The 25650-nt window shown below is 32.1% G+C and overlaps 3 protein-coding genes and 1 pseudogene across 6 annotated transcripts; all 4 read right to left on the bottom strand.

Moving 5' to 3' along the window:
• Window positions 1–491: 491 nt before the first annotated feature.
• LOC114180890 (1-aminocyclopropane-1-carboxylate oxidase homolog 1-like) lies at window positions 492–4530 on the bottom strand (annotated as a pseudogene).
• LOC114180261 (1-aminocyclopropane-1-carboxylate oxidase homolog 1-like) lies at window positions 4460–14590 on the bottom strand. Of its 3 annotated transcripts, none has more exons than XM_085672455.1 (4): window positions 14428–14590; window positions 10121–10705; window positions 9699–10020; window positions 4460–4739 (listed from the first exon to the last, which is right to left on the bottom strand). In XM_085672455.1, the coding sequence occupies exons 2-4, from the start codon at window positions 10666–10668 to the stop codon at window positions 4689–4691; spliced, it is 921 nt and encodes a 306-aa protein (XP_085528581.1). In that variant the 5' UTR covers window positions 10669–10705; window positions 14428–14590; the 3' UTR covers window positions 4460–4688. The 3 variants fall into 3 exon arrangements, with proteins under 3 accessions (XP_085528581.1, XP_027922353.1, XP_027922354.1); XM_028066552.2 differs by lacking the exon at window positions 4460–4739 and adding an exon at window positions 8727–9249; XM_028066553.2 differs by lacking the exon at window positions 4460–4739 and adding an exon at window positions 8727–9249 and having other exon boundaries at window positions 10121–10700.
• Window positions 14591–17265: 2675 nt separating this feature from the next.
• On the bottom strand, window positions 17266–19722 carry LOC146887285 (1-aminocyclopropane-1-carboxylate oxidase homolog 1-like). The gene is made up of 3 exons (XM_085672456.1): window positions 19178–19722; window positions 18610–18931; window positions 17266–17816 (listed from the first exon to the last, which is right to left on the bottom strand). The coding sequence occupies exons 1-3, from the start codon at window positions 19720–19722 to the stop codon at window positions 17559–17561; spliced, it is 1125 nt and encodes a 374-aa protein (XP_085528582.1). The 3' UTR covers window positions 17266–17558.
• Window positions 19723–20652: 930 nt separating this feature from the next.
• On the bottom strand, window positions 20653–25335 carry LOC114182113 (1-aminocyclopropane-1-carboxylate oxidase homolog 1-like). 2 transcript variants are annotated; one of them, XM_028068883.2, is made up of 5 exons: window positions 25146–25335; window positions 23717–23773; window positions 22100–22664; window positions 21638–21959; window positions 20653–21193 (listed from the first exon to the last, which is right to left on the bottom strand). In XM_028068883.2, the coding sequence occupies exons 3-5, from the start codon at window positions 22630–22632 to the stop codon at window positions 20930–20932; spliced, it is 1119 nt and encodes a 372-aa protein (XP_027924684.1). In that variant the 5' UTR covers window positions 22633–22664; window positions 23717–23773; window positions 25146–25335; the 3' UTR covers window positions 20653–20929. The 2 variants fall into 2 exon arrangements, with proteins under 2 accessions (XP_027924684.1, XP_027924687.1); XM_028068886.2 differs by lacking the exon at window positions 23717–23773 and having other exon boundaries at window positions 25146–25318.
• Window positions 25336–25650: the final 315 nt, after the last annotated feature.

The raw sequence follows: 25650 nt of genomic DNA, 5'->3' as shown, positions 1-25650 counted from the left end.
TTGTTTTTCTTTTGAAAAAATGCAGATCGATGCATTGTTTCTGAACCAAAACTTGAAGTCCAGCAACATGGTCCAGCAACATGCATTAGTTTTTTCATATTTATTTTCCTCTTATTCTCATAATACTTATTAAATGAGTGTTTAATGGTGTCTTTTCTTTTACTATTTTCATATTTTTCAATTAACTACTTCCATAAATAATTTCTCCATAAAGTCCAGAATTGAACCACTCAATCTTATGAAGTTGTAATGCCATTAGGGTTACACACATTCATTCATTCATTAGGGTTACATACAAATGATCTCACAAAGAGAATAATATACACACCAATCTTCCTTCACAATAATAAAAATGTCTTTGACGTGTGCTATCTATATAGAACTTGATTTGCTGTAACATTTTTAAAATTCACAAGGTAATGCAAAATTGAAATCCTAGTCCATAAAAGCACAAAAATCAAGTGTTCCAATCCAAATTCTCAACATTTTCTTCACAACCTAAAAGGCTGCAAGGGAATATTCTCATCAAGGTCTTTCTCATCAAAGTAATGTGCCATCACTTCTCTAATAGTAGTGTCCCTATAAATTAGAGGGTTTTCTTCTGATAACAATTCCTTTATTGGACCTACAACTTTTGATGTACCATGTGTTGATGTGTTTATGAATTTATTGAAATTCTGGGGCCTGTGTTCCTCGTTAAGACCCGGTGATAAATAGAGATGGCAAATAAACCCGTGCCCGTAGGTATCACCCGAACCCGTCCCCGTTTTGACGGGGAATCCCCGCTTTGACTGGGTATGGGTATGGGTAATACCCGAAATTTTCAACTGGGGATGGGGATGGGGATGGGGATATATATATACCCGCCCAAATACCCGTCCCCGCTTAAATTACTAAACTATTTATAATTTATTAAATAATCTAAAAAATATATATAAATAAATAATATATTTACACATAAAATATAATATAATATAATATAATATAATATAATATAATATAATATAGTATATATACATATAAATAAAATATACTTTTTTATATATATATATATATATATATATTTACACATATACATGTAATATAATATAATATAATATAATATACATATAATATATATACATAATAATATAATATAATATATATAATATATACGTATAAAACAAATTAATCATTTAACTAGTGAGATCTTTTATAAACAAATTTATAACATTACAAATTTATAAAAATTTAAAAGAAATATATATATATATATATATATATATATATATATATATATAAACATAAGATATCCACACATATAATATATATACATAGTAATAATAATATAATATATAATATAATATAATATAATATATATAAATAATTATATATATATAAACATAAGATATCCACACATATAATATATATATACATAGTAATATAATATATAATATAATATAATATAATATAATATATATATATATATATATATATATATATATATATAACATATTTCTCATTCTCTTTGTTTTTTGTTATATAACATATTGGCAATTGCTTCAGTTTTAGATCCAAGGTACAAGATGGACATGTTAGAATATTATTTTTATAAATTGTATGGTAATGATTTTGATCTGAAACTTAGTAGGATTCGTCAAATGTGCTATGATTTGGTTTTGGAATATCAATCAAAAAAGAATGAAACTTCTTCTTATAGAGCTACATCATTGGAGTTGGGAAAGGATGTTGATAATGATGCGAATGAATTTTTAGAGTTTATGGCAAAAAAGAAAAAATCTAGAACTACAGTTATGAAAACAGAGTTGGATTATTACTTGGAAGAAGATAATTTGCCGGTTACACAAGAATTTGATATCCTATCATGGTGGAAAACAAATGGGTTAAAGTTTCCAACCCTTCAAGCAATTGCAAGGGATGTTTTAGCTATTCCAATAACAACTGTAGCTTCTGAATCTGCTTTTAGTACTGGTGGTCAGATATTAACTTCTCACCGTAGTCGACTTCATCATATTACTATAGAGGCTTTGATGTGTACAAGAAGTTGGATATGGAACTCAAACCATCTAGGTAAGTTACTCAAATTTATTAATATTTTTTGTTAGTATTTTTTGTGAATTCTCATCTAATATTCTACATTTGGTGTTTGTAGGTGTTAAAAAATTAAAAGGAAAAGATGTTCTCATGAGTGAAAATGAATCTGATGAAGAAGGTACATTATATTCTAGTAATTAAAATTTTCAATTTCAATTATTATATCATATCTAATTTTTCATTTTTTTTCTATGTGTAGGTGGATCGAATGCAAATGAAACCACTGATCATTTGTAAAATTAATAAATATTTTGGTTATTATAAAATTTTAGTAATGTGTAATTTTTTAGCTTTTATATAATTATTTGAATTTTATTTAGTTGTTATTTGATACTTTAATTTGAGATTTATACTATTATAATATTTTTCTTAATATTTGACATCATGAAAATGAAAAAGAGTATGTTATTTTAATATTGAATATTTTGATAGTATCATGATTCCGTTGGTGTGATTTTTAAATTTTTTTTATAAAAAATATTTAATTGATATATGGAACAATAAAAAAATGGGTATGGGTATGGGTATAAGAAAATACCCATTACCCGGTGGGGATGGGGATGAGTCAAAAGTTGTATACCCGTTGGGTTTGGGGATGGGGATGGGGATGAATTTTTATTATGGGGATGGGGATGGGATCATGATACCCGTACCCGCCCCGCCCCGTTGCCATCCCTAGTGATAAACACTCACGAACCTACCATTTGTTATGAGCTGCACCATTCAAAAGGAGATTCATAAATATAAACACCAGAAGTTGTGTTATGTCAAGGATTTTACTTCTGCAAAAACAAATTTCAAGAATAGAATAACATTTTGTGTTATTTTCTATTATGTTTTAGTTGTCTTCTAATTATTGATTTGGGATCTCCAATTGTTTTATTTATTTATCATGTCCTTTGAAAAGTTTCTCACCTATTGTTGCAACCAAATTAAAGTAAATCTAGAACTACATTTCTAAAGGATCTTGTGGAAATGGAATCAAGATTAAAGGAAATGAATAAATCACAATGGAATGATGAATGTAAAAAGTAGATGATAAAGTATATCTGTAAAGAGTTATGTTATGATCTCCTTTTTTGTATCATTATTATACATGGTTTCTTTTCTTACATTTTTCTGTTGGACTGTGTAGGTTATGGATTTACAACACTGCTCACATTAAATCTTCTAATTATGTATTTCTTTTACCATTTTTTTTGTTTCAAAGAAAAGAATCACACAAGAAAATTGAAAGAAAAAGAGATCGAAGATCGAAATCCTAAACTACTGATACCATATAGAAATGTATATTTGCTTAATGTATTGTATGTCTAATGCAGACCATATGTATTTATACTAATTTACCTAATCAATTATCATAAAAACTCCTAATAATTAGGAATATAATCCTCCTATTTTCCTAAAATATGTAACTGTTAATTTTTTATAAATATGTAATGGCGAATTACATTGTAACAATTATTATCATACATGTAAGTGTTCATAAAGTACTTGCAGAAAATCCCCAATGTTTACAACAAGAGATCCATGCATTGGATGAACATCAACCTATTGATTCTCATGAAGAACTTGAAGACCATCCATCTGATCTTCTAGAAGAATTGTCATGAAGTCACTATCAGTGTGCTTAGAAGTGCCCAAAGTTAATTCAGGTTCAGGGCAAGCAGGGTAGTAGTGACACAAAATAAATTGTCCATTAAAAGATTCCAATTCTTTGAGATAAGAAGGATTAAGGCCAAGTGCTTCTGAGAATAACTCAAAGATTGTATCCCTCAAAGTTCTTACTTTCTTGGAGTATTCAATCACAATGCTCTACCAATACAAGATCATTTCATCAAAGGAAAAAGACACAATTTTGGTGATATCCTCTGCTGAACATTAAAAATACAACTATCTTGGTCTTTAAAAATATTTTTAATATATTTTAAAACTACAAAATCATTGGCCATTAATGTATTTTGAAGGCACAACAAAGGAACAACACAACAAAACCAAGTAGAGAATCCAAATTCTCAACAAGTCAAAAACTAGTTTTTATAATCTTAAGTAATGTTACCTGCATACTATTGGTATTTCTTTTGGATTGGGAGGATTAGGAATAAGAAAAAATGAAATTGTATCTCTCCAGTTAGCACCTTTACCTCTGAAAGGGTTCACATTTGAGAAGTATCTGACTTTCTTATTACTATCTCTGGAGTAAAAGGTTTTCCTTACCTCCGCATCTTGTTCATGAATTTTACGAATTTCACCTATAATCTCGTTCAACACTTCAACACCAATACCATGATTGATCACCTGAAAAAATCCCCATTTCTGACATGCACTTCGAATCTTGTCAACTACTTCAGCACGTAGGGATGAATTTATTTTTATGTCTTGTAGGTCTATGATGGGGATAGTCAATCTTGAGTCTTTTTTTGAGATCTCATGCATGTCTAATTTTCCATGATGGAACATACGTGGAATCTTTGTTACACCAGAGTCTAATATGCCTTTCACACCTAGTTTTGTGTCATCAAAAGCTTTGACTTCGGCTGTTCTATCATAAGTGAAATTGTTACTTACCTCTAAGTCTAAGTTGTTGGTGTTTGTCACCACCATACTGGAAAACTAGCTGAAAATGCTAGTTCTGTGCACCAAATCTGAAAACAACAATTTTATTACTCCATTAAAAAGATAATGTAAAGAGGACAATATAATGGATTGTAGTGTTGAATGTAACATCCCGACAGGATATTACGAGTTTAAACAATAAAAATAAAGAAATAGTAATAATGGCCAATTAGTAAAACCTCATTTCCTAAAACGCGGGAAATTTAAAACTTTATTTCATTCATAAAGTATCTCAAATTCAACTAATAACTCAATTATAATAAAACCATGTTCATAATTAAAGGTTACAAATCTCTAAAATCCATAAATAAATAAAAACAACTATATGGAAAACTCCCAAGCTATCCCATGCTCTGTCTCTAAGTCTCACCGGATCCACCTGCAACATCATCTGCTTCCGTGTACCATATATACGATCATCGCCAAACACACACAGATAGGATGAGCTAATATAATAAAACATATATACAACATATATTTATATAACACAATCACACCAAAGGAATTCCATCATTTGATTTCATACCACATGACCACCACCATGTTTTCGTATTCTACGTCTTCTAGTGAGTATCTCAAGATGTCTTGCTGCCACACCTATCAGCCACAACTAATAGAGCACGTGTGGGAAACCATGCTACATATCACACACCGTAATGCCAGGTGGAGTTCCCAATACGAATAACATTTATAATGTTCCAAGACTACCAAACTCGCCAACTTATTACTGAAGATGACAATCTACTGGACCCAATTCGTACACACCACAACGTGCACACTTACACCGGTAACACTCGTCAACCCGAGTCACAACTCAAGAGTTCCTCGTGTTCATCCATCATCCCGTGCCACAATTCAAGAGATGCTATTCCAAGCCACAACTCAAGGAATACCACATGCTTAACCCCTATCCCGAGCCACAACTCAAAGGATACGTTCCGAGTCACAACTCAAGGAACACCAGCAAGTTGACCTTTAAGATATCCTAGAAGCCTTGTAGACCACGCACCACACAACAAGCACAACACAATTCTGTTGCAGCAAAATCGCTTGGCGCTGCTCACGAGGCGCCAAGTGCTGCCCACTTTCAGATCGCTTGGCGGTGAACATGTACCGCCAAGCACGTAACGCCTTTGAAAGACCAACCCTGTTGACCTCGCTTGGCGGGAATACCTTCACCGCCAGGCGCACGAGATCCAAAAGGCTATTGTTTTGCCAGCTATCGCCTGGCAGATCCCGTTCTATCGCCAAGCACTGCATCGGTACTTTACGCAGTTTTGGTTTTGATTTGGGTTCAGGTACCAGTTATTTCCATCCTTACTCATTAATAACTCAATAGGTCTAATTACCACATCTTAGCTCAGTAATAGTGCCACTACATTACTACTATCATACTTACCCCTCCATAATTTCTCAATCAAATTCACAACTCTCACCATATCATTGCAGTAGTTTTATCACGAGATTATTCTATTCTAAGAAACTCTAAAACTATTAGGTAACATCCATGTGTTTTCCCCAAATCAGTACCTATATATTTTCTGCTTATGGTTCTGGCAGCACTTTAACCTCTACACCAGTTATCTTCATTCAATTATATCTCCAACTGCATTATCATGACCTATTCTCCATATTAAAAATCACCAATTTCATACTTATAAATTACAAATCTCATCACTAAAGGCTCTTCTCCAACTATTATTTCCCACTTCACTATTATCAATAACCTAATTGACCAAAAATCCCAGAATAACCAAAAATTCCCTAAGTCACCCAAAAATCAATACCTCTACGCTGGCGTCTGGAAGCAAGCCCTGTGTCACCAGACGATGTATGCCTTTCTGGCAATCTTCCAGAAATCCAACACCTACGAAGTCCCTCTAACATTTTCTCCATGCTTTCTCTACCTATCTCAACACTTTTTCACAAGAACAGGTTAACGACGACATCGTTATTCAAAATTTTCTATCTCTAGCAACAACTCTAGTGCTACCGACAACCATTTTACTCAATTAATTGAACCCCCCAACTCTCCCAACTCTAAAAGATGTTTATGATAATTTCAACTTCCAATCTCATGTAATTGAAGATCAATAAGCCTTTAATGATCAATTAACGTCTAAAGCTAGCGTTTTCTCCAATCAAACTCAACCCAGAACCTCAAAATCATCAAAATCGAGCCACATTGCTCGCGTCACCTGGCAGGTTAATTACTACCGCCATACCCTTCATCAGAGAAACCCATAATTGGGTTGAACAACAAGCGTTGCCTGGCAGGTAAGCGTGTGTCGCCAAGCGGTTCCATCTCTGGAACCCAGAAAACACCAGAATTATCATGAGTTGCCTGGAGGCTATGAATAGCCCACCAGGTGGTTTCTGGAAAATTTCCAGAAACACGAAATTCACGTAGAAACAGAGAATAATCATGCATTTCATATTATATATATCATGTAATTATTCACGCATATAAACAATAACGAGTACAACTCCCCTAACCTGGATTCCTTTGCTAAAATTGTAAAAGCTAGAGTTCCTTGTTGGTGTAGCTCTTGACTCCCTTGGCTTTCTCCCAATCCAGTTCCTTTTCTTCACTCAAAACTCACGTTTCACTCTAGATTTTCTCTCCTTATTGTGCAGTATAATGATAGACTAAGCAAACCCTCATTCCCACCTCTAAATGGCCTTTCAATTAGGTCTTAACGATGGTAAATTAACCAAAACGAAAAACCAGTTTAATGGTGAGGTTAATTGCTATTCAAGGGCCATTATTGAGTTGTTTTTAAGCTCCTCTTGGTTGCCCATTCAGCTAGGGTTTATGGCTTTTCCTATTCATGCCAAAAGTAAAAGTTGACACATAAAAAGAAAGCCTATTTTGGTTCTACCAAGGTTCAAACCCATAACCATGCCAATGTTCAATTCAATGCACAACCATTTAACCCATTCATGTTTCATGATAATTCACATAATTCTATAATTATGTTATCACTCATCATGATCCAGCATACTATTAAAATACTAATAAATTAAATAACACACAATTGGCATACATAGGACTCGAACCTAAGTCCCCTCACACAACCAAGTACTCTTAACCACTTGATCTAGTATTTTTCCACATCACATCAATCAATATTTAATGTCATAAAGGCTCACACTATCTGCATTTCTTAATTAATTAATTATTTAATTAATTAATTTGCACGGGTCTTACATTGAACCTCATGAACTAGTTAATATCTGTTTGTTATCTATGAAAACCACGTTTGAGTTATTTATTATTGCTTATGTTTAGTGATAGTAATACATAATGTTTTCATCATTTACTTGACATAGAGAACCAACTTTTTAATCAAACATTGTCACAAAAAACTGTAGAAGTTTAAATAAGATGTGTACGTGGAGTTTCTTTTAATGGATTAGAGTTGCTTAAAATAAAGATGCTGACACTCCTAGAGACAAATTCTAGTTAGATGATTCAACCAAAGACATCATAGCAAACAAAAGTACAAAAGAAATACTGGTTAAAAAATTGACAATATTGCTCAATCCAAATTTTAAGATTGAAATATTTAACCTATATTATTTTTAGATTACATATTATAAGGTCACAAGATTCACTATTCAAAGGTAAACAAACTTTTATGGATTGTCTCTATTTATGATCACAATCTATGAAGATTTATAATTTAAACGAATTAAAGCATCTAAAGTCAATGACGATGCAAATGGAATATATAGAATGTTTATCTATTTTTATTTTTCAAGTCATAAAGTAACATAAGTTTCCTTCTTGATTTTTGCATAAAGTAAGAGTCAATTTCCTTTTATAAAAGAAACATTTCATCTGCTATTCAAAATTTTCACCATAACCATGGTATTCCACAATATACTTATAAAAAAAATTCCCTATTCACATATCATTTAAACTCATTAACGAATTTGACTATTAAATAAAATAATTTTTGAATGTATTTGATATATGTTGATAAATCTGCTGATAAAACAAAAAAAAAAGCTTGCATAAAAAAGTTTTATAAGTACTACGAGAATAATATATCATTCAACAGTTTATGTTACATTATCATAATACATAAACTACAAGCTTATTTGCTCTTGTGCAATACAAATACTTAAGGGTTGTGGAGCTTGGTGTTGTTTACTTAAAATTCACAATAAACTGAAATTATCAAAGTCTTAGGCACAAGTAAATCGTGACAAAATACACATTAAAGGCAAAGATGCTCCAAATGAACCAAAGTCGCTATGATAGAATTCTCAACCATTGCATAACCTAAAAGGATGCAAGGAACAATTTCCATCAAGGCCTTTCTTAAAATAATGGGCTGAAACCTCTTCCATAGTAGTGTCCCTATATATTGGTGGATTGTCTTTTGATAACAATTCTTTTATTGGACCAACGACCACTGATGCATTTTCTAAAAATAAGCTTGAAAAGAAGCTTGCTACTGAAATTCTAGGCCCTATATCCCTTGATAGGACCCGATGATACACACTAATGAACATATCATTTGTTAGAAGCTGCATTAACAAGAAGGAGACTGATAAAATATAACCATCAAAGTTGCTTATGTTACAAAATTTTACGTTGATAAATCGTAACAACATATGGCAGAAACACCAAGATTTCAAAGATCAAACACTTGTTATGAGTTCTAGACAGTAATCTAGTCAAAACTCTCAAAATGTTTGTGCAAGTGTAAAAGGAATTGTCATGGTTTTGTTGCATGTTGGATTATACTATACCATAATAAATATTGGATTTTACAAGAACCAAAAGAGAACAAATATGTGAGGATGATTGACATTAAAGACAAACGAAATGATTGTGTATTATGAGATATTGGTGTTACTCCAATTAAAGAAAAGATGACTGAATAATAGTTAAAATGCTTTAGAGACATGCAAAGAAGGCCAATAGAAGCATTAGAGGAAACCAATAAAGATATGCATGTGTTTACAACTCTTACCTGTAAAAGATCCCCAATGTTTATAACAAGTGATCCATGCACAGGATGAACATCAACCCACTGATTCTCATGAAGAACTTCAAGACCACCAATCTGGTCTTGCAAAAGAATTGTCATAAAGCTCATATCAGTGTGATTTGAAGAACTCATAGTTAATTCAGGTTCAGGGCATGGTGGAGAGAAGTGACACAAATGAAATTCTCCTTTTGTAGAGTCTAATTCATTCAGGTAAGAAGTAGGAAGGCCAAGAGCCTCTGAGAATAACTCAAACATTGTTAAGCCAAATGCCCTTATTTTCTCTGTATATTCAACCACAATATCTCTGCAAATATATTATTATTACATCATAAACAATTGAAACGGTCTACATAAATTTGATAGTGTCAAAATTATCACAGTCAAAATTAGTATTACTTAAGTACCTGCACACTACTGGTATTTCTTCTGGATTAGGAGGATCAGGAGAAGAAAAAAAAGCAATTGAGTCCCTCCAGTCAGCAGTAGAGTCTGTAAAAAGCCTACCATTGGAGAAATATCTAACTTTCTTACTCATATCCCTTGAGTAAAATGTTTTCCTCACCTTAGCATCTTGTTCATGAAACCTTCGGATTCCATGTAACATCTCATCCAAAACCTCAACCCCAATACCATGATTCACTACTTGGAAAAATCCCCACTCCTTACATGCCCTTTTAATCTTGTCAAGTGCTTCAACACGCATGGATGAGTTTTTCTCTACGTCTTTCAAGTCTATGATGGGGACATTAAACTTTAAGTCATTTGGTGTGGTTTCAGTGTTGTCCTTCACCTTGGCATGATGGAACATTCGTGGGATCTTTGTGACCCCAGAATCAAACAACCCTTTCACCCCAAGTTTTGTTTCATCAAAGACCTTGACTTCAGTTATTCTATCATAAGAGGAATCCTTACTACTCTCTGACTCTAACAGAGTTTTGCTTATGGTCGCCATACCAAGAACCTTGTAGAGAATACAAGTTTTACCTGTGCTACATATAAGAAACAACTAGTTATTGTTATGTTCGAAAGATAAAGTGTTTAGGGGAATGGGGACAGTGATAACCCCCATTGTTGAACGAACAAACACATTTTACTTTTCTAAAGGACCCTTATTTTGATACTAAAATATGAATTTGTTAGCACATGGTCATTTGGGTAGCTCTTTATCCATCTCATCAACCTTAAAGGGAATAAGTAGTTGTAACAAATCAAATCAACAAATAATTATATTAGTTAGAGCCATTGCTAAAATAATAACCATTAGTACATAAGTGTAAATGTACGTACTATGTATGCACTGTCCTCCAAAACATTAAGTTAAAATATTCCAGAGGAAATATAGATATTACGTGGCTAGAAGGATCCCTTAAATACACTTATATTTATACATTTATACTTAATCCTAATCTACCATTTTCATACTTTACAGTCTCACTGATGTTCCTCATTATCCTCTACAAGATCATTTGCAGATACATCTACCTTGTCATTTGCTCACACATAATACATATGAGTAATTTGTAGATGGGTACTAAAACACCACAAAACAATTGACGGGTAAGTTTAGTTATTTTTATAAGTTCTATCATAAATTTTATATAATTCTGGTTTAAATAAGATATTAATCATTTCAACATTAAACACAAATAAACATATAATTCTCTAATTCCAAAAAGTATACATATGGTGTTGGTGTTGATGTTCTTGTAAAGTCTTGCACCTGTCATAATTTTTCTTTGCAGTAAATTCAACATCAACAACCTTTCCTTCATCCCCAAAGCACCATGACAGTGTGTTAGTTCCATACTATAAGTCACGATACTATTTCGTACCGATTTCGCTGTCAAGGAACTTCCTTCGACTCTCACCACTTAAACCTCATTCTCTATATGAGTATGAGAAATTAGTAGAGTGAGGATGACTTCATGCCGAAATTCCTACATCAATATATACACTACACTATACAATATGACATTTCACCTTATAAATGACCTTATTCATTCAATTTACCCAATTTATACCAATTCAACAATTTCAATTATTTCTTAGACACACAACTTAAATTTTAAAACATTTAATGTCAAATAATCAAATGCCCAAGCATCAAACCACCATAACTAGTTTCTTTTATCAACATAACAACTTAATCAACTTAATAATCATTTTTGCATATATAATTCAATATCTTATATATTCAACATCCTTGTCATCACCGACATTTCATTTAAAAAGATCACAAACATGTACATGTACAACAATTCATAAAACAACTAATTCAATCCAGTCAAATCACAAACAATAAAACATATCAATATTTAAAATTTATAAAAATTAATAATTTTTTTAGATGATTGAACTCTTCAAATTAGAGACTGTTTGTTACGAAGCATGATGATGATGATTATTATTATTATTATTATTATTATTATTATTATTATGTTATTTTCACTTAGTGTAAAATTTGAAGGATAAAACTAAAAATAAGATCATGGTCGTTGCCACGCCGTTGACCGGAGCCCGCCGCCGTAAGAGGCATCGCGCACCTCCACTCCCATCCCCTTTGGCATCACGAAACCCCAACAACAGCATCCAGGGGCAGCCATCGTGCCTTCATCAGTTCGCTCGAGTCATCGGCGGAGCCACCAGTCGCCACCGAAAAACCTTGTCGATGTCATCGCCGCACCTCTTCCTTTTTTCAGATCTTCAAACCATGAAAACAGGGCATTGCAACCTCACCTCGTGGAGAATGGAGCTGCGAATGTCACCGACATGGGTTTCTTTCTTCTTCCAGGTCCACCATGGTTGCGCTTCTCACAACCGGCCAGGGTGTATCCGGTGACGTCAATTGGAGCTAGAGCTGTCGCCATCATCACACGAACCTTTGCTTTTTACCCCCTTCAATTCACGAAACTCCTCCTCCACATCTCCGGCGACACCACCAAACGGCCAATCACGAACTCTTGCGTCACTGCCATGATTAGAGGCATCAACGACGACAACCATAGTCGTTGTCACTACGATTCACTTGCACGTAGTTCCACATGTTTCTCTGCTACCCTTTAAGTTCACAACAAATCAAAGACATAGGGCTCTACTGCGTCTCCATCACAGTGTGTCTCGATGCCACACTTTTCGTTGGTTATCCAATCTTCTACTCCCTCTTTATTGTATGTGCAGAAATTGTTAGAAATTGGGTGAAGGATTTTGTGCGAGGTGAATGAAAATTATAGCAATAAAGGTTAGGGTGTACTTGATAGGTTGGTTGAGACCTAGATAGTTGAAGGTTCTTGTCTTGTTGTCAAAGAGGTTGAAGTCAACGGATCTTGAAGAAAAATGTTAGAAGGGTCAAAATAATATAATTTTAAAATTATTAGATTCGATTATTAGTATAATGTTTTAAGAAATGACTTCTCAAACTGAATTGATAATTAATATAATGCTTTAATATATGCAGAAGTAGGGATTATATTCTTTTCATCAATAATTTCTTTTTTATTACTTTTAAAAAATGAATTTATTCTTTTATTCTTTATCAATATTTTTTTTTTGTAAATAACATTAAAAAATAATTTATCTTAGTATTTTTTTTTATAATTGAGACACATAATTATTAAAAGAAAAATATATTATAGTCAAGTCATCATTAAAACTTGGTTATGAAAAAATACATAATATATTATTTATTTTTCTTTTATATTGATCAAAAAATAAATATACAAAAAGCTCATGCCATAAAATATAATGTTTTTCATTATTTAGACAAGAGACAAGAGAGGGATAGAAGATAAATGAGAAATGATAGCAAAAATAATGAGTTTGTTTCTAATTTTTTTTTCTTCAAAAACATAAAGAAAACACATGAGAATGAGAAATGGTTACAATATGAGAGTGAAAAATTATTACAATTTGTGAAGAACAAAGATAATGAGAAATAAAATAAAAATTATCTTAATAAATATTTGGTTTAATTACTCTTTTGATTCATGTTTTAGTTTAAAAATGTTAAATTGGTCTTCCAGTTTTTTTTAGCTTTCAATTTAGTCCCAATTATTGAAAAATTGATACAATTTAATCTTTTACCATACATTTTTTAAAACAGATCAATGACTTTTTTATTAAAATTGAAACTCTTAATATGAATGATTTGCTTTGTTGGTGTAATTAACATAAGTGTAGGATCAATTTTTGAATAAAAAGAGAGACCAAAAGAGAAATTAAATCTAAATATTTTTATTATTTATTATATTTAATTTTATGTTTTATTATCTATTAACACTAAATGTTGTGCTTTATAAAATAAATAAAAAAATATACAATTTAATTTTCATCAATTCCTAAAATATACTACCTATAATTTAGTGAATTTTAAATATATATATATATATATATATATATATATTATAAATTAAAAAAAAATCAAAATTTTGGAGGAGCCATGACCTCCCATCTCCCATTAAAGTCCGTTACTGGTTGAAGTGTTTATTGAAGTCCTGAATATTATTCTCACATTGTTATGAATTAACGTAGAGAAGGAAAAAACTTATGAAATTCTCCTCCTCCACTGTAATGTTTGGAAATAAAATTGAATAAGAAACGAGAAATGAATGATGAAGAAGATGAGTAATAGAATTTGTACAGTGCAGGGGATGTATGTGTTTTCTACGTTCTAATTTGTGATTCTACGTTATATATTATAATTCAGTGCTCTTACCTGAAGAATACGATGAATCTGTTTTGTGGAAGGATGAAGATGAGTCTTTGATGTCTTTGTGCAGAAAAGGAGTAGTAGAGAAGAAGATGATGATTGATTTTGGAATGAAAAATGGAGATTGGAGGATGAAGAAGTGATGAGAAAATAATATAGAAAAAACCACGTTTGAATTATTTGTAACTGCTTACGTTTAGTGACAGGAATACATAATGTTTTCGTCAACCACTTCGTTTTTTTTTTTTATGGATTAGAGTTGCTTAAAACAAAGATGGTGACGCTCCAAGAGATAAATTCTGGCCAAATGATTCAATCATATGCATCAGCAGATGCAAAAGAACAAAAGTTGGCTGAAAAATAAGCAATATTTTTCAATTCAATTTTCATGAATGAGACGTTTAACCTAAATTATATTCAGATTACATATTATAAGGTCACACCATTCATTATTCAAACGTAAACAATTTTTTATAGGTTGTGTTTTTACTTATGATAATAATCTATGAAGATTTCTAATTTAAATGTATTAAATAGAATTACGGATATTAAAATGTGTAAAATCAATGATGATGCAAATTGGATATATGGAATATTTATTTTTAAGGAAGTATTTTCATTTGAAGTTACAAAGTAATATGTTTGCTTCATGATTTCTAAAATCATACGATGTCGATTACCTTTAATAAAGTAATCTTGTAAAGAAAATAATTTTTGATGATATTTCATGTTGATAACTCCTAGGTCGACATAATTATTAAACTTACCAAAAAAAAGTTTACCGGTGCTTTGAGAATAATATACTTAGTAACTACATTATCATAATACAAAAATTACATGTTTATCTGCACTTGTGCAATACAAATACTTAAGGGAAAAAGTAACATTGTTCTATCTTTGGAACTTGATGTTGTTTATTTAAAATTCACAAGATATTGAAAATATGACAGTCATAGACATAAGTTAACCGTGATAAAATACACACTAAAGTCAAAGGTGCTTCGAGAGGACCAAAGTTGCTCCAATAGAATCCTCAACCATTACACAACCTAAAGCAATCCAAGGAACGATTTTAATCAAGATTAGTATTACTTAAGTACCTGCAAACTGTTAGTATTTCTTCTGGATTAGGAGGTTCTGGAGAAGAAAAATATGCAATTGAGACGTAGTAGGGTCTTTGAAAAGGCTACCATTCGAGAAATAACCTCAACACCAATACCATGATTCACTACTTGGAAAAATCCTCATTCCTTGCATGCCCTTCTAATCTTGTCAAGTGCTTCAACATGCAAGGATGATTTTGTGTCTATGTCTTTTAGGTCAATGATGGGGACATTAAACTTTGAGTCATTTGGTCTGGTTTCAGTGTTGTCGTTCACCTTGGCATGATGGAACATGTGTGGGATCTTTGTGACCCTAGAATCTATTAGCCTTTCATCCCAAGTTTTTTTCATCAAAGGCCTTGACTTCAATTGTTTTATCATAGGAGGAATCCTTACCACTCTCTAACTCTATGGTTGCCATATCAAGAAACTGGTAGAAAATACAAGTTTTACCTGTGCTACATATAAGAAATAACTAGTTACTTGTTTTAGAAAGATAAAATATTCAAATGAAGGGGACAATGATAACTCTAATTGTTGAATGATCATATACATTTTACTTTTCTATATGACTCCTATTTGAATCCTAACGTATGGATTTGCTAACACATAGTTATTTGGATAGCTTAGTACCTATCTCATCAAACTTAAAAAGGGGATTAGTTATATTTTTTTCAAGTATTGTAAAAGACAAAAAAATTGTAAGAGTAACAAAAATAATAGTATTAAAGATAAATGTTTGCTTGTATAAGAAAAGAGAAGTTATAAAATGTTGGAAGTCTACATCAGCATCTAAGTATTAATTAGGCTTAAAATTCATTTAATTTTGTTGTTTATATATATAGGAGATATTTTTAAGGTTGATTGTATATTTTTCACATAAAGGTCGTACACACCAATAAAGAGATTAGATTACACAATTTTCATTCAAGCCCATATATAAAAACGTAAATATCATTTTTTCATACATTTTTTTGGTTAAAATCCTACTTTGGTCTTATAATTTTTATAAAAAATTCAATTAAATCCTTAATTTTTATTTGATTTAATTTCGTTCACTAATTTTTAAAAAATATTCAATTATATTTTTTTATTTGATCATGTTAGATTTCTATTAGAATTTATTAATCAAATAACTTTACCTAGCCTAAATATTTAAATTAATTTTATTGATTAGGTAGAGTGATTTGAAAAGAACCTAATTAAATGATTTAAAAAAAAAAACTAAGTTGAACCAAATAAAATTATATATTTAATAGAATTTTTTATTAAGAATCAGATTATCAAGATGATCAAAATAGATTTAGCCTTCTTTTGTCTGTATCAACGCTAAATCCGTACTCCAATCGTACGAGTCTTGTAAACTCACTTGTCAAGGAATTTCAAATCCAAATTTTATCCACATTCAAACTGAAAATACAGTCACAATTAGTAAAAACGCTCATTCATTCATTTAACTGTATTTATAATTATTTAAATAACATTTTATAACTTGTCGTTGTTACACTATCATGTGACTGGCCTTAATAAGATAATGTCAGTTTTAAAATAAATAAACTTTTATGAAACAATATTAATACAAAAAATTAAATAACAATCCACAAAATGAGTGTTTAATGGTGTCTTTTTTTTTAACTATTTTCCTATTTATCAATCAACTACTTCCATAAATAATTTCTCCAAATACGTATATTTTAACAAGTTAGTTTAACAACATTTCATCATATGAAGAAGTCTCCCCTACCATAAAAGTCCAGAATTGGACCACTGAATCTTATGAAGTTGTAATATCATTATGTTTACACACATTTATTCATTCATTAGGGTTACATACAAATAATCTCACAATGAGAACAATATACACACCAATCTTTCTTCACAATAATAAAAAATGTCTTTGACGTGTTCTATCTGTATAGAACTTGATTTGCCGCAACATTTTTAAAATTCACAAGGTAATGAAAAATCATGAAATCTTAGTCCATAAAAAGCACACAAATCAAGAGTGTTCCAATCTAATTCTCAACATTTTCTTCACAACCTAAAAGGCTGCAAGGGAATATTCTCATCAAGGCCTTTCTCATCAAAGTAATGTGCCATCACTTCTCTAATAGTAGTGTCCCTATAAATTGGAGGGTTTTCTTCTGATAACAATTCCTTTATTGGACCTACAACTTTTGATGTACCACGTGTTGATGTGTTTATGAAAAAACTTGCTATTGAAATTCTGGGGCCTGTGTTCCTCGCTAAGACCCGGTGATAAACACTCACGAACCTACCATTTGTTATGAGCTGCATCATTCAAAAGGAGATTCATAAATATAAACACCAGAAGTTGTGTTATGTCAAGGATTTTACTTCTGCAAAACCAAATTTCAAGAATAGAATAACATTTTGTGTTATTTTCTATTATGTTTTAGTTGTCTTCTAATTATTGATTTGGGATCTCCAATTGTTTTATTTATTTATCATGTCCTTTGAAAAGTTTCTCACCTATTGTTGCAGCCAAATTAAAGTAAATCTAAAACTAGATTTCTGAAGGATCTTGTGGAAATGGAATCAAGATTAAAGGAGATGAATAAATCATTGTGGTATGAAGAATGTAAGAAATAGGTGATAAAGTATGTCAATGAAGAGTTATGTAATGATCTCCTTTTTGTATCATCATTACATGGTTTCCTTTCTTACCTTTTTTCCACTAAACTGTGTAGGTTATGGATTTACAACATTGCTCACATTAAATCTTCTAATTATGTATTTCTTTTACCATTTTTTTGTTGTTTCAAAGAAAAGAATCACACACAAGAAAATAGAAAAAACAAAAAAGAGATCAAATATCGAAACCCTAAACTACCAATACTATATAAAAATGTATATTTGATTAATGTATTGTGTGTCTAATGTAGACACAATATGTATTTATACTAATTTATATAATTAATTATCATAAAAAATCCTAATAATTAGGAATTTAATCCTCCAAATTCCCTAAAATATGTAATTGTTAATTTTTTTATAAATATGTAACGGTGAATTACATTCTAACAGTTATTATCATACATGTAAGTGTTCATAAAGTATTTACCTGCAGAAAATCCCCAATGTTTACAATAAGAGATCCATGCACTGGATGAACATCAACCCATTGATTCTCATGAAGAACTTGAAGACCACCCATATGATCTTCTAGAAGAACTGTCATGAAGTCACTATCAGTGTGCTTAGAAGTGCCCAAAGTTAATTCTGGTTCAGGGCAAGCAGGGTAGTAGTGACCCAAAAGAAATTGTCCATTAGAAGATTCCAATTCTTTGAGATAAGAAGGATTAAGGCCAAGTGCTTCTGAGAATAGCTCAAAGATTGTATCCCCCAAAGTTCTTACTTTCTTTGAGTATTCAATCACAATGTCTCTACAAATACATGATCATTGCATCAAAGGAAAAAAAGACGCAATTTTGGTGATATCCTCTATTGAACAATAAAAATACATTATCTTGGTAATTTAAATTTTTTTTAATATACTTTAAAAACTTCAAAATCATTGACCATTAGTGTATTTTGAAGGCACAATAGAGGAACAACACAACAAAACCGAGTAGAGAATCCAAATTCTCAACAAGTAAAAAACTAATTTTTATAGTCCTAAGTAATGTTACCTGCATACTATTGGTATTTCTTCTGGATTGGGAGGATCAGGAGTCAGAAAAAATGAAATTGTGTCTCTCCAATTAGCACCCTTGCCTCTAAAAGGGTTCACATTAGAAAAGTATCTGACTTTCTTATTGTTATCTCTAGAGTAAAAGGTTTTCCTTACCTCCGCATCTTGTTCATGAAACCTACGAATTCCACATATCATCTCATTCAACACTTCAACACCAACACCATGATTGATCACCTGAAAAAATCCCCATTTCTGGCATGCACTTCGAATCTTGTCAACTACTTGAGCACGTAGGGATGAGTTTGTTTCTATGTCTTGGAGGTCTATGATGGGGACACATAACTTTGAGTCTTCTTTTGAGATCTCATGCATGTTTAATTTTTCATGATGGAACATACGTGGGATATTTGTTACACCAGAGTCTAATAGGCCTTTCACACCTAGTTTTGTATCATCAAAAGCTTTGACTTCAGCTGTTCTATCATAAGTAAAATTGTGACTTGACTCTGAGTCTAAGTTGTTGGTGTTTGTTACCATCATATTGGAAAACTAGCTAAAACTGCAAATTCTGTGGACCAAATATGAAAATAACAATTTCATTACTTCATTGAAAAGATAATGCAAAGAGGACAATAGAATGATCGTAGTGTTGAACCTCATGAACTGGTTAGTATCTGTTTGTTATCTATGAAAATCACATTTGAATTATTTATTATTGCTTATGTTTAGTGATAGTAATACATAATGTTTGCATCACTCACTTGACATAGACAACCAACTTTTTAATATAACATTGTAACAAAAATTATAGAAGTCTAAATAAGATGTGTAAGTGGGGTTTCTTTTGATGGATTAGAGTTCCTTAAAACAAAGATGTTGACGCTCCTAAAGACAAATTCTGATAAGTTTATTCAATCAAAGACATCAGAGTAAAAAAAGTACAAAAGAAATGCTAGTTAAAAAATTGATAATATTGCTCGATCCAAATTTTATGAATGTAACGTTTAACCTATATTATTTTTATATTACATATTATAAGGTCACAAAATTCATTATTCAGACATAAACAAACTTGTATGTATTGTCTTTACTTATGATTACAATCTAAGAAGATTTCTATTGTAAATGAATTAAAACATATAAAGTCAACAATGATGCAAATGGAATATGTGGAATGTTTATCTATTTTTATTTTTTGACTCATAAAGTAACATAAGTTTCCTTCTTGAATTTTGCTTAAAATAAGAGTCAATTTCCTTTTATGAAAGAATAATTTCCTCTTCCTATTCAAAATTTCCACCATAATGGTATTACACATTATACTTATGAAAAATTCCTAATTCACATATCGTTTAAACTCATCCACAAATTTGACTATTAAATACACAATTTCTGAATATATTCAATATCTTAACGTTGATAACTCCTATGTTGGCATAATTATTATAATTTCTGTTGGTAAAAAAAAGCTTACATAAAAGAAGATTTATAAGTACTATGAGAATAATATCACTCAACAGTTTATGTTACATTATCATAATACATAAACTACAAGCTTATTTGCTCTTGTGCAATACAAATACTTAAGGGAAGAATTACCTTGTTTTGCCTATGGAGCTTGATGTTGTTTACTTAAAATTCACAATAAATTGAAATTATCCAAGTCATAGGCACAAGTTAACCGTGATAAAATACACACTAAAGGCAAGGGTGCTCCAAATGAACCAAAGTCGCCACGGTAGAATTCTCAACCATTGCGTAACCTAAAAGGATGTAAGGAAGAATTTCCATCAAGGCCTTTCTTAAAATAGTGAGCTGTAACATCTTCTATAGTAGTGTCCCTATATATTGGTGGATTGTCTTTTGATAACAATTCTTTTATTGGACCAACAATCGTTGATGCATTTTTTGAAAATGGGCTTTTAAAGAAGCTTGCTACTGAAATTCTGGGCCCGATATCCTTCGATAGGACCCGATGATACACGCTAACGAACATATCATTTGTCAGAAGCTGTATCAACAAGATGGAGGGTGATAAAATATTACCATCAAAGTTGCTTATGTTACAAATTTTTACATGACAAATCATAACAATATATGGCAGAAACACAAAGATTTCAAAGATCAAACACTTGTTATGAATTATAGACAATAATCTAGTCAAAAGGCTCAAAATTTTTGTGCATGAGTAATAGGAAATGTCATGGTTTTGTTGCATTTGGACTATACTATACCATAGTAAATATTGGATTTTACAGGGACCACAGAAAAAATATGTGAGGATCATTGACATTAAAGACAAACGAAACAATTGTGTAGTGTGAGATATTGGTGTCACTCCAATTAAAGAAAATATGAGAGAATAATAGTTAAAATGATTTGGAGACATGCATAGAAGGTCACTAGAAACGTCATGGGAAACCAAGAAAAATGTGCATGTGTTTACAGCTCTTACCTGCAGAAGATCCCCAATGTTTATAACAAGTGATCCATGCACTGGATGAACATCAACCCACTGATTCTCATGAAGAACTTCAAGACCACCAATCTGGTCTTGCAGAAGAATTGTCATGAAGCTAATATCAGTGTGCTTTGAAGTACCCATAGTTAATTCAGGTTCAGGGCATGGTGGATAGTAGTGACACAAATGAAATTCTCCTTTTATAGAGTCCAATTCATTCAGGTAAGAAGTTGGAAGGCCTAAAGCCTCTGAGAATAACTCAAACATTGTTAAGCCAAATGCCCTTATTTTATCTGTATATTCAACCACAATATCTCTGCAAATACATGATTATTACATCATAGACAATTGAAAAAGTCTACATAAATTTGATAGTGTCGAAAAAAGAATTGTACAAGTGACTTGGGTTATAAACTATTGAAATAATTACATTCAAAATTAGTATTACTTACGTACCTGCACACTGCTGGTATTTCTTCTAGATTAGGAGGGTCCGAAGATGAAAAAAAGGCAATTGAGTCCCTCCAATTAGCAGCAGGGTTTGTAAAAAGGCTACCATTGGAGAAATATCTAAATTTCTTACTCTGATCCCTTGAGTAAAAGGTTTTCCTCACCTCAGCATCTTGTTCATGGAACCTTCGAATGCCACATAACATCTCATCCAAAACCTCAACACCAATACCATGATTCACTACCTGGAAAAATCCCCACTCCTTGCTTGCCCTTCTAATCTTGTCAAGTGCTTCAACACGAATGGATGAGTTTGTGTCTATGTCTTTCAGGTCTATAATGGGGACATTAAACATTAAGTCATTTGGTGTGGTTTTATTGTTGTCATTCACCTTTGCATGATAGAACATTCGTGGGATCTTTGTGATCCCAGAATCCAACAACCCTTTCACCCCAAGTTTTGTTTCATCAAAGGCCTTGACTTCAACTATTCTATCATAAGAGGAATCCTTACTATTCTCTGACTCTATGGTTGCCATACCAAGAAACTTTTAGAAAGTATAAATGTTACCTGTGGTACATATAAGAAATAACTAGTTACTATTATGTTCGAAAGATAAAGTGTTTAGATTAAGGGGGACAGTGATAACCCCCATTGTTGAACGACCAAACACATTTTACTTTTCTAGCGGATCCCTATTTTGATACTAAAATATGGATTTGCTAGCACATGGTTATTCGGGTAACTCTTTACTTATCCTATCAAACCTAAAGGGAATTTATAGTTGTAACGAATCAAATCAGTAAATAATTATACTGATTAGAGTCGTTACTAAAATAATAACCATCAGTACATAAGTGTAAATCTATATACTATGTATGCATAATTTTGCAAAACATTAAGTTAAAATATTCTAGAAGAAATATAGATATTACAATTCTAGGAGGATCCCTTAAATACACTTATATTTATACATATATCCTTAATCCTAATCTACCATTCTCATACTTTTCAGTCTCACTGATGTTCCTCATTATCCTATACAGATACATCTACCTAGTCATTTGCTCACACATAATGCATTTGAGTGATTTGTAGGTGGGTACCAAAACACCACAAAAGAATTGAAGGAACTTCCTTTGACTCTCACCACCTAAACCTCATTCTTTATATGAATATGAGAAATTAGTATAGTGAGGATGACTTCACGCTGAAATTCCTACATCAATGTATACACTACACTATATAATATGACATTTCACCTCATAAATGAGCATATTCATACAATTTACCCAATTTATACCAATTCAAGATTTTTAGTTATTTCTTAGGCACACAACTTAAATTTCAAAACAGTTAATATCGAATAATCATCAAACCATCATAACTAGCTTTTTTTATCAACATAACAACTCAATCAACTTAATCATCATTTATGCATATATAATTCATTATCAAATATATATTTGTCATCCTCATCATTACTAACATTTCAGTAAAAAATATCATACAAACAAATACATACACAACAATTCATAAAACAACTAATTCAGTCAAGTCAAATCAAAAATCATAAAATATGTCAATATTTAGAATTTATAAAATTAATAAACTTTCCTTACCTTATTGAGTTATTCGATCCAAAACTTTGTTTGATACTTCAATGTTGCAATCAATTTCTGAAAAGGATGAATATTATTATTATTATTTCTTTATTATTTTTACTTAGAATGTAAAATTTTAAGTGAGGGTAAAACTAAAAATAAGATTATGGAGGTGTGTGTATAAAAAATTAGGTATCGGAAATAAACATAAAAAGACCTAACCAATATGAAGGTGCAAAACATCAGTTGGTAGGTGTAAAAATCAAATTTTCCCAGGCCCAAATACACCAAGCTCATTCTTCGGGCCTGAGAGAGAGGCCTCCTCCTCTCTTATCCATTCCTTGGTTTCCACACATTTCATCTCTCCGGCAGCCGCTACCCACTTCTGCCGAGCATCTCCTCCGCCTGGCCGTTGCCACGCCGTTGACCCGAGGAATCGCGCACCTCCACCCCCATCTCCTTTGGCCTCACGAAACCCCAACACCAGCATCCAGGGGCAGCCATCGTCCCTACTCCAGTTCGCTAGAATCATCGGCGGCGGCACCAGTGGTCACCGGAAAACCTTGCCGGCGTCGTCGCCGCACCTCTTCCTTCTTTCAGATCTTCAAACCGTGAAAACAGGGCACTGCAACCTCACCTCGAGGAGACCGGAGCTGCGAACGTCGCCGACATGGGTTTCTTCCTTCTTCCAGGTCCAGCATGGTTGCGCTTCTCACAGCCGGTCAGGGTGTATCCGGTGACGTCAATCGGAGCTAGAGCTGCCGCCATCATCACACGAACCTTTGCTTTTTACCCCCTTCAACTCACGAAACTCCTCCTCTACATCTCCGGCGACACCACCAAACGGCCAATCTCGAATTCCTGCGTCACCGCCACGATTAGATCATCAACAGCGACAACCACAGTCGCTGTCACTGCGATTCACCTGCGCGTAGTTCCACCTGTTTCTCTGCTACCCTATAAGTTCACAACAAATCAAAGACAGAGAGGCTCTATTGCGTCTCCATCACGGTGTGTCTCGATGCCTCACTTTTCGTTCGGTATCCAATCTTCTACCCCCTCTTTGTTGTACGCGTGAAATTGTTAGAAATTGGGTGAAGGATTTTGTTCTAGGTGAAAGAAAATTATAGCAATAAAGGTTAGGGTGTGCTTGATAGGTTGATTGAGACTTGGAAAGTTGAAGGTTCATGTGTTGTTGTTGGAGAGGTTGAAGTGTTTATTGAAGTCCTGAATATTATTCTCAAGTAGTTATGAATTAACATAGTGAAGGAAGAAAATTAAGAGATTCTCCTCCTCCTCTGTAATGTTTGGAATAAAATTGAATAAGAAACAAGAAATGAATGATGAAGAAGATGAGTAATAGAATTTGTACAGTGCAGGGGATGTATGTGTTTTCTACGTTCTAATTTGTGATTCTATGTTATATATTGTAATTCACTGCTCTTACCTGACGAATACGATGAATCTTTGGTGGAAGGATGAAGATGAGTCTTTGATGTCTTTATGCAGAAAAGGAGTAGTGGAGAAGAAGATGATGATTGATTTTGGAATGAAAAATGGAGATTGGAGGACGAAGAAGTGATGAGAAAAGAATGTAGAAAAAACTACGTTTGAATTATTTGTTACTGTTTACGTTTAGTGACGGTAATACATAATGTTTTCATCAACCACTTGACAAAGACAATAAACTTTTTTAATGTAACATCGTAGAAAAACAATAGAAGTATGTGTAAGTGGGGTTTGTTTTGATGAATTAGAGTTGCTTAAAACAAAGATGGTGACGCTCCAAGAGATAAATTCTGGCCAGATGATTCAATCATATGCATCAGCAGAGACAAAAGTACAAAAGTTGGCTGAAAAATAAGCAATATTGTTCAATTCAATTTTCATGAATGAGACGTTTAACCTAAATTATATTCAGATTACATATTATAAGATCACATGATTCATTA

The sequence above is a fragment of the Vigna unguiculata genome, chromosome 4 (assembly GCF_037176805.1).
Source record: "Vigna unguiculata cultivar grain cowpea cultivar isolate G323 ecotype 2 chromosome 4, ASM3717680v1, whole genome shotgun sequence".
NCBI classification, from domain to species: Eukaryota; Viridiplantae; Streptophyta; class Magnoliopsida; order Fabales; family Fabaceae; genus Vigna; species Vigna unguiculata.
The sequence above is the reverse complement of the archived record's forward strand: the minus strand, read 5'-3'. Positions and strand labels throughout refer to the sequence as shown.